Source organism: Panulirus ornatus, chromosome 43 (genome assembly GCF_036320965.1).
Source record: "Panulirus ornatus isolate Po-2019 chromosome 43, ASM3632096v1, whole genome shotgun sequence".
Classification (NCBI taxonomy): domain Eukaryota; kingdom Metazoa; phylum Arthropoda; class Malacostraca; order Decapoda; family Palinuridae; genus Panulirus; species Panulirus ornatus.
Genome location: NC_092266.1, coordinates 28942314 through 28953067, shown reverse-complemented (window position 1 = coordinate 28953067; position 10754 = coordinate 28942314). Strand labels below are relative to the sequence as shown.

The 10754-nt window shown below is 38.2% G+C and overlaps 1 protein-coding gene across 2 annotated transcripts in view; it reads right to left on the bottom strand.

Moving 5' to 3' along the window:
* Positions 1-10754, bottom strand: part of LOC139762477 (uncharacterized) — a 16233-nt gene extending 5479 nt beyond the window's left edge. The window contains exons 1-5 of one of the 2 annotated variants that reach the window (XM_071687399.1): positions 10276-10754; positions 6742-6867; positions 5272-5409; positions 3452-3570; positions 1006-1147 (exon numbers count right to left, since the gene is read on the bottom strand). In XM_071687399.1, coding sequence (XP_071543500.1) covers positions 1006-1147; positions 3452-3570; positions 5272-5409; positions 6742-6867; positions 10276-10419 — 669 coding nt within the window. In that variant the 5' untranslated portion in view covers positions 10420-10754. The remainder of the gene's footprint in view (positions 1-1005; positions 1148-3451; positions 3571-5271; positions 5410-6741; positions 6868-10275) is intronic. The other variant, XM_071687400.1, reaches the window with a different exon arrangement.

Sequence of the window (10754 nt, the reverse complement as noted above, 5' to 3'; positions counted from 1 at the left end):
GAAAAAGGTGGGTTAGGACTCTTATATGAAATGCAAGATTTAATATGCAACACTACTTAGAATAGAAATATATATCAAAATTAAACTAAACTGAAAGATGATACTTGCCTTTTAAAAGCAATACTTCAAAAATCCTCACCCTAAAAGGCTGATTTAGTACCACAAATGTAAACATGAATTTTACAGAATCCTCTCTTCTTGAGCTTTATTTTCTTGCTGAAGAATATGATACAAAGAGTCTATATGAATGAACTTATATGGAACATTGGGTTTGACAGCTAGTTTAAAAAGATATGCTTAATCTAAGTTTGGAACTGAATACTAAGAGAGCTATCAAACTGTAAATGACTACCTGGGGCAATCAAATGGAGGTGAGGAATTAGAAAAGTTAAACTGATAAATAAGGAAGTGCAAAGAATGCAGGACTCAATATGCAACCACAGGACCCCTCTTAAGGGGCTCCAGTAGCTTTGAGGTTACACTCTAATTAGGAGCAAGAAAATTATGTGCTCCTTAGAAATATCAAGATTTTTGATAAGATTATTCCTTTCTACCCAATGGTGTTGACACAGTCTTCCCAGAGGTGGGTACTCACTTGTGGTGTAACCATAAGCAGGTGAAGTCTGATAACACCCAAGATTCAATACAGAGGGTTATACAATGCTATGGAAGGAGTGAGAATACAGTATCAACATACTGGAAGAAAGAATATGGAAATAATGTGGTGGATTTTATACCTAAATGTGAAGTCAGAAGGAAGTTTAGGTTAAAATATTTTAGGAAGACAGTTGAAGTGCTAAGACTCATAATGACTTAAGTACTTGTATGTAATTTTCCAAAGCCCATCCTGGTTAAAATTGATTACCACCCTATAAACTATATGGACAGAGTAATCAAACTGTGCCCTTACTTAATTTTCCTGTGTAATGCACAATGACAGCATTCATCAAATACTACAATAGTGTAATCTTTCCTTTCTCTTAAAATGTGGCAAGTTCAACTTACCTTATAGTGGCATTCAGTTGTAACAAGCTCAATTCCTTCAAGGCAATGATCTGTGCAAAATTGGATGACCTCATCTAAAAGCCTCATGGCAATTCCACGACGCCTATAGGCTTTCTTTACTGCCATACGATGCAACCAAGCCCTGCGAAGTACATAAGACTCTTGAGCAATCGATTACGGCCAAGAGATGTGGTCTGATTACAGAATGCATGTGCCAAAAGGAGTTAAAAAACACTAATCATGTAATTCTATGTTTAAATGTACATGTCCAAGAAGATGAACCAATCAAGCACAAGGTTTTAATAAGAAATGATAAAAGGCCAATGAAGTTAGCCAGTCTTCTGACTCTTGGCAACCATGCAAAATGATTAGGAACTGACCTTACTCAAATAAAAGCAGAATGAATCCCAGCCAAAAATATGATGCATGAAAAATCAATTCTATCAAAACAAACACCCAATCACATGAAAGCACAGTAGCCCAAGCATATAGAGATTAGCTCCATCATACTAGCAGCACAAAAACCTGGAATAATTCAGAGCTGCATGAGCCTGACATAATCAAACAAACCAAATTTTTTCAATGAAAAATCACATATCTACCATGGACAGAGCCATGGTAGCAAGCTGAGCAGATCATTTGCTTTATGAGGGTAAAAGTGCTATTTCACCAACAAACTGAGGATTCATTACCACATCAACCACTATCAAATATATGAGGCCAGATGATCATTAACAGATCTCAGTGACAATAAAACAATCTGCCCAAGCCCACGACATCACCGCTCTTAGGTGAGGTGGTGCAAAGCAACACTTCACTCACTTTTTCATTCATTCATTGTTAGTGTCTATGCCCTGGGGCTGTTATTATCTGGGATTAAGAAATGGTAATTTTATAACAAAAAAAAAAAAAAAAAATAAATAAAAAGAAAGAATACTTAAATAGACCTCCATGGTGTAATGGTTATCATTCCAAACCGTGACACATTCATAGACCACCCAGGGTTGAGCGCATAGGTTTAAATCTTGGTTGTACCTGTTGGTCCAAAATTGATTCAACTGTTCATCCACCTTTTGGGGTGTGTGTGATAAAATGGGTGCTTGGCTCAGGCTAGGGACACATACATATACAGAGCATTAATGAGATGGCCTTGATTAAGGCCTCAACTATTTGTGCCATCTTAGCTTTTGCAAAAAAAAAAAAAAATCTTTATTTCTGTCTGAGGAATGGCTTTTCATGATTCAAAATAAAATTTCTCACCTACAGATAGAATCTTAAGGTTACCTTAGAATATTAAAGAAAGGACCTTCCCTTTTGGATAATCCTCTTCTAACAGCAGAACCACACAACAAACCAGATCTAAACAAAAATATAATAAAACAGGTTTTGCCAAATGTAAAACATCCATTTTGCTACCTTTACTCTTATGAAAAGCAAGGTAAAAGCCACTAACCTTAAATCACAAGCTCTGACACATAGCTTTGGTTATGAAAGAGCAAACATGAAATATACTTTGCTGATAAAAGCAAGGCCCCAAGCACTAAAAATCTTATTTACTCAATCCTCCCATTTCCAATGCAGCCCCCATTCTTTCTTGTCCCCTCCACTTTTGACACACATGTACTGACTCTGTCAATATATCCTCCCTCGTTCTCTCCATATATCCAAACCATTTCAGCACACCCTAATCAGCTCTGTCAACCATACTCTCCTTATTACTATATCTCTCTTTTACCTTACCGCTGCTTAACTGTACAACCCTTCTCACAACACATACTGTCCCTAAACATTTCATTTCCAATACATTTACTCTTCTGTACATTCTCACATATAGTTTATGCCTTGTATCCATAAAACACTGTTGTGACTAATACATCTTCAAACATACCTATTTTTGCCCTCCCAGATAATGAACTATCTTTCTACACATTATCAAATACTCCTAAAACCTTTGACCCCTTACACCCTATGACTCAATGCAGCTTCTTGGGTTCCCTTGTTTTCTCACACTATAAACATGTAGAACATTTTTTTTTTATTCTCCATGAAGTTTGCTGATAATAACTCACCCTGTCTCATTTGCCCTCTTTTTTCAGTCCATGTACCTTCCTCTTGTAGATCTTGATTACTTAACCCTCGATGTCCTATAACTACAGCACATGGGACTCATCCTTATTTTTCCCTCCTGAGAGTGTAGCTTTTTCCCAGTTAGTCATGATCCACTGTGGAGGTAGTGATGTAGCAGTAGTATCAGGATATCAAATGTACTGGTAATCACAATTCCTTTCTGGCACACTTTATACTGATGTTTAGTGTACTTTGATATTTTTCTTATGGACTACTCTGTATGAACTCAATCATGAAACACAGTACCATGAATTTAATCATGGAAAATGTGAACAATGTGAGTCATCTCTCAATATGCCACAAAAAACCTGGGACTTACTTTAAACCTCCGTGTAAAGATTTGGTGATGGCAACTGTTCCCACAACATGTCTTCTTCTTCCCTCTAAGTCTGGACCTCTGGCATCAAGATCTTTTTCAGTCAGGAAGTCATACTCTATCTGAGGATTATGGACATATTTCTTGAAGATAAAATAATTTGTTATATCTTTTATATCAAAAAACGTAGACATCTTGCTTCCACATATCTTTACAAAATATATCATTCATGTCATAAATAAAGCCTACTTTCTGGATGAAAACAAGTTAAAAGACTACAAGTAATCTTTATGGTTCTAGATGCTGATTCTCAGGGGAGACATTAAGAAGATGAGAAGAATTTTATCTGTGCTCTCTTTCTTCTGTTGGCTTCTTATTTTTCTGACAATGTAAGAGTACATGCAGCTCATTCATAGCTTATCGATTCATATATCAAATTCAATAGAGACTTACAGTCATTAACAGTCATCCCTGGGGATAAGGGAGAAAGAATACTTCCCACGTATTCCCTGCGTGTCATAGAAGGCGACTAAAAGGGGAGGGAGCGGGGGGCTGGAAATCCTCCCCTCTCGCTTTTTTTTTATTTTCCAAAAGAAGGAAAAGAGAAGGAGGCCAGGTGAGGATATTCCCTCATAGGCCCAGTCCTCTGTTCTTAACGCTACCTTACGAACGCGGGAAATAGCGAATAGTATGAAAGAAAAAAAAAATATATGTATATATATATATATTTTTTTTTCTTTTTTTTTGCTTTGTCGCTGTCTCCCGCGTTTGCGAGGTAGCGCAAGGAAACAGACGAAAGAAATGGCCCAACCCACCCCCATACACATGTATATACATACACGTCCACACACGCAAATATACATACCTACACAGCTTTCCATGGTTTACCCCAGACGCTTCACATGTCCTGATTCAATCCACTGACAGCACGTCAACCCCGGTATACCACATCGATCCAATTCACTCTATTCCTTGTCCTCCTTTCACCCTCCTGCATGTTCAGGCCCCGATTACACAAAATCTTTTTCACTCCATCTTTCCACCTCCAATTTGGTCTCCCACTTCTCCTCGTTCCCTCCACCTCCGACACATATATCCTCTTGGTCAATCTTTCCTCACTCATTCTCTCCATGTGCCCAAACCATTTCAAAACACCCTCTTCTGCTCTCTCAACCGTGCTCTTTTTATTTCCACACATCTCTCTTACCCTTACGTTACTTACTCGATCAAACCACCTCACACCACACATTGTCCTCAAACATCTCATTTCCAGCACATCCACCCTCCTGCGCACAACTCTATCCATAGCCCACGCCTCACAACCATACAACATTGTTGGAACCACTATTCCTTCAAACATATCCATTTTTGCTTTCCAAGATAATGTTCTCGACTTCCACACATTCTTCAAGGCTCCCAGGATTTTCGCCCCCTCCCCCACCCTATGATCCACTTCCGCTTCCATGGTTCCATCCGCTGCCAGATCCACTCCCAGATATCTAAAACACTTTACTTCCTCCAGTTTTTCTCCATTCAAACTTACCTCCCGATTGACTTGACCCTCAACCCCACTGTACCTAATAACCTTGCTCTTATTCACATTTACTCTTAACTTTCTTCTTTCACACACTTTACCAAACTCAGTCACCAGCTTCTGCAGTTTCTCACATGAATCATCCACCAGCGCTGTATCTTATATATATATTGTCATAACTATAAAACTACAAAACTAAGCTTCTGGTTAAGCAAACTTCATTACAACACTAACACTCAATGTAGCAACAAACACTTTTTCTTGCAAACGTAAAGCAATCATATCTTACCTTTTTGGTCTTATTTACCACTGCATTGAGTTCATTTGCCTCACTAACTTCTAGCACTTCAGCTACCCAGACTCCACAGTAGGGTTCTTGCATGTATTTCTGTGATATGTTGTTCAATTCTTCATAGAGCTCCATAGCCTGTCAAGTACATAATCCTTTTGTCTATCTATGTACATAAGTTAAAGTAGGATGGCTGGAGTGATCAAAAGAATTATAAGAAGTAATGCTCCTAACACAGATCAAGTATGTGAAGAAAAATAAGGTTTCTATTGATCTAATACCAGAGATCATATGGCAGCATTTGTACATCAGTGTGAAAACAGATATGGACAGTTATGTGGAAAGGCAATGCAAAAAACAACCTAAGAACTTTAAAACAACAGAGAGATCTTATAAACATAAAGCCTAAATGCATTCATTTCTCCAGTTTACTCTGTAGTCCTCTCCCCATTTCATCTCCACAAATTACCCATCTTTCAGATACTTCAATAGTCACAAATAAAATTACTATTTCATCAAAAAGTTTTGAACTGGATGCTAAAAGAGCAAAGCAATAGTGTTTTGGAGCAAAAGTCTGATCATGAAATACTGAAAGATGAAGACAAAATCACAATGAGCATTTAACCTCTGAACCCTTCAACTACATAAGCCCTGAAAATTTAGGAAGGCGCCAATATGGAATAGAAAGATGCATCTAGATTCCAACAAGATGCAGATGGGGAGGAAAAGGAATGTCACTACTTACAATTAAAATGGTAACATGCTAAATATGTAAAAGAAAAAAAATACACAAGAAAATATCAAATCAATTCACCATATATATGTATATATATACCTTTCTTTCTTTCATACTATTCGCCATTTCCCGCATCAGCGAGGTAGCGTTAAGAACAGAGGACTGGGCCTCTGAGGAAACATCCTCACCCGGCCCCCTTCTCTGTTCCTTCCTTTGGAAAATTGAAAAAAAAAAAAAAAAAAAACGAGAGGGGAGGATTTCCAGCCCCCCGCTCCCTTCCCTTTTAGTCGCCTTCTACGACACGCAGGGAATACGTGGGAAGTATTCTTTCTCCCCTATCCCCAGGGATATATATATACACTATACCCAAAGCAAACCATGGAAGGAACTTATCCATGGTAGGATGGGAGAAGCTGGGAAAAAGAAAGGAGTCCATATATTCTGGGGTTTCAAGAACTGTGTGGCAGGCAGCACAGTCTGTGTTTCACCCACAGGAACAATCATCAATCATGTCATCATTAAGCAAAGATTACAGATTAGCAAAAGGGTGAACCCATGCTCAGCTGTAGACCACAACTACTAAATAGTAGAAGGTGAGTGGCATTTACCTAGTCAGAAGCCAGATCAGAGGTTTCTAATCCACAGGGCTCTTGGGACAAACAGACCCTGGAGAGAAACTATTATAAAGAAAGTGGACCATCATATTTCAAGATAATGTACATTATGACACTTACCTTAAACAGATGTGCACACCAAATCACAGCATAAATAAGAATGATGGCTATAGGAACACCAAGGAGGCAGAAGTAAAATGGAATTCCTAGTCCAATAAAGGCAATAGCTATTGCCAAAAGTGAAATCTGAAAGAATAAACAACATACATTACAAATGAGCAAGAGGAATTGCTACAATTCTCTAAACAGTTTTTAAAGTGATACAGATTTATGATGAAAGCAAAAAATTACCATACACAATAGCTGGAAAGTAAATCTTAATTTTACAAGACTGTCTGCACAAAAATGTATCTCATTTTGCACCTTGCATGTAAAACAGACATCAGAGAAATGACTAAAGGCTCCTAATGTGTTCTAATTTTCTGAGAATCAAGAAAAACTGTAGTATTAATGCGATGCAAATATAAAACATTTATTATTTTTTTTATTATTATACTTTGTCGCTGTCTCCCGCGTTTGCGAGGTAGCGCAAGGAAACAGACGAAAGAAATGGCCCAACCCACCCCCATACACATGTATATACATACACGTCCACACACGCAAATATACACACCTACACAGCTTTCCATGGTTTACCCCAGACACTTCACATGCCTTGATTCAATCCACTGACAGCACGTCAACCCCGGTATACCACATCGCTCCAATTCACTCTATTCCTTGCCCTCCTTTCACCCTCCTGCATGTTCAGGCCCCGATCACACAAAATCTTTTTCACTCCATCTTTCCACCTCCAATTTGGTCTCCCTCTTCTCCTCGTTCCCTCCACCTCCGACACATATATCCTCTTGGTCAATCTTTCCTCACTCATTCTCTCCATGTGCCCAAACCACTTCAAAACACCCTCTTCTGCTCTCTCAACCACGCTCTTTTTATTTCCACACATCTCTCTTACCCTTACGTTACTCACTCGATCAAACCACCTCACACCACACATTGTCCTCAAACATCTCATTTCCAGCACATCCATCCTCCTGCGCACTACTCTATCCATAGCCCACGCCTCGCAACCATACAACATTGTTGGAACCACTATTCCTTCAAACATACCCATTTTTGCTTTCCGAGATAATGTTCTCGACTTCCACACATTCTTCAAGGCCCCCAGAATTTTCGCCCCCTCCCCCACCCTATGATCCACTTCCGCTTCCATGGTTCCATCCGCTGCCAGATCCACTCCCAGATATCTAAAACACTTCACTTCCTCCAGTTTTTCTCCATTCAAACTCACCTCCCAATTGACTTGACCCTCAACCCTACTGTACCTAATAACCTTGCTCTTATTCACATTTACTCTTAACTTTCTTCTTCCACACACTTTACCAAACTCAGTCACCAGCTTCTGCAGTTTCTCACATGAATCAGCCACCAGCGCTGTATCATCAGCGAACAACAACTGACTCACTTCCCAAGCTCTCTCATCCCCAACAGACTTCATACTTGCCCCTCTTTCCAAAACTCTTGCATTTACCTCCCTAACAACCCCAACCATAAACAAATTAAACAACCATGGAGACATCACACACCCCTGCTGCAAACCTACATTCACTGAGAACCAATCACTTTCCTCTCTTCCTACATGTACACATGCCTTACATCCTCGATAAAAACTTTTCACTGCTTCTAACAACTTTCCTCCCACACCATATATTCTTAATACCTTCCACAGAGCATCTCTATCAACTCTATCATATGCCTTCTCCAGATCCATAAATGCTACATACAAATCCATTTGCTTTTCTAAGTATTTCTCACATACATTCTTCAAAGCAAACACCTGATCCACACATCCTCTACCACTTCTGAAACCACACTGCTCTTCCCCAATCTGATGCTCTGTACATGCCTTCACCCTCTCAATCAATACCCTCCCATATACTTTACCAGGAATACTCAACAAACTTATACCTCTGTAATAAAACATTTGTTAAGCACATTTCAATTATATTGATACAGAAGACTTAAGACAATGCAAAACATACAGAAAGAAGTCCACTACTTCAGAAACTTCAACATACATCACAAGGAATGGATACACCCCTCCTATACAGATGACAGAGCATCAAAGCTCTCATATTCTCCATTCTTAATGATCTACAGCAGATTATCACCCACCATATCCATACTCCTGACGTGACCACTCTCCTAACACTCTGGATCTGTTTTTTACCCCTTTCCATTTGGGGTTTGTTCTTTGCCTATATGGTTCAGGATCTGTCTTTCCCACATCTAATGCTTTCAGTCTCCAGTCATATGGTGGTGCAGATGGATGGTGATGGAGGACAGAGTAGGTGACTGGGTGTAGATGATAGATATAATGATTGTTGTAGGTGTTTCTTATGATGGTGTAAGGGTACATGTGACAGATGTACAGTAATTCCATGAATCTATATTATGATCTCAAACCCAGTGACCCATCACCATACATTCCAGTCCCTAAATATTGGACATTTTTCAAGTTATAAGCAATAACTTTTAAAGAAAATGAAAGAATATCACAGAGAGAAATAAAACACTAAGAAAAAAGTGATATGGGCCTTAACTTAAATAGGAAAAAATATCAACTTCTAGTGAAAATGTACTACTAATTTTATGACATGCACTATATTGATGTTGACATGTCTCACCATGTGGCTCTTCATTCATTCTGTATCAGCATAAACCCTCCTGCTATTGATACTTCATACCTAAATACACTTGTTTCATATATATCCATCCTTTCTTAAGAGGTAATTGTAATTTCATTATGACATATATTTGTGGCGTTCATAAATATTTGATGCCGTTACATTTTTAGGGAGACTCTTCACAAATGTTTTGCCTACTACTACATTAGTCAACATCATGTTTCCCCAATAAACATAACCCTTGCAGCAATCACCTTTTTTAATATACGTCAATGAAACATAATGCTTCGACTCAAGCTCAGCAAGCATTTCTGAAACGTTTTGCAATTTTCCTAAGCTGGGTTTTGACTTTGAATATGAGATCATGTTGGCAAATTACATAAACAGTGTACATATCTAACAAATTCACTATGGATAGTGCATAAAAAATGCACAAATACTTATTTCCTGTGATCCTCATAAAATATTTAGTAAGAATGACGGCACAACATGAGTTGTATTAATGTGGGAGCACAAAATCATAATTAAACTAAATACAAAATAGAAATATTTCATGACTAAAACCTAATATTAAAGAGCTTAGCATAATTACTATCAACAATGTACGTCCTAAAAATCAATTACAAATTAAGATCGCTAGGACCCAAATTACTCCATAATGAAGCTTTTAGTTGTCTCTTTAAAACATTCATAGTTTGACACTGCTTGACTGCTATTAGATCATAAAATTACACCACAGAAAAATAATCTTACCAAAACCTCATACTCTTTTACACCACATGATAAATCATTCGATGCGAAGCTTCATTTATAACTTCTGCTCAAACATTTGTTAAAATAAAATGATGGTACATTAATTTCTGATAGTACAGATTTCGCATAACATAAGCTAGAGGAAAATACTAACCTGAGGCATGATTTCAGACAGGACAGCTGCCCAAAAGAAGTCCGTCACAGTTTCCATAGTTGCTTCTGTCATAAGTTCACGAATAGATACTTCATCCCCTTTGCGGTAACGTCGGATAATACATATAAAGGACACTTCTTTCATCTTCTTAAAGGTTAGTTTTACTTAAAATTTGTATCAGCTTTCACGGAGTACCACATAAGAGCAGCGAACAATTGAAAGAAAGATTACATAACCAGCGAACATTTCAACTAGCGATCACAGCGATGTTGCTGAGGAGTACCATGTCAAAAATGGAATTCTTACTTTTTCCTTCATACTTGTTCATCGTTTTCCTCGTTGGCGAGGTAGCACTAGGAATAGATGAAAACATACTTCAGTCGTTCACATCCAATCTCAAGCAATCATGTGTAATGCACCAAAAACAAGGTCGCCTATCCACACTTGGTGTAGGCTTGTGTGCACGAGTGTGTTCAGTC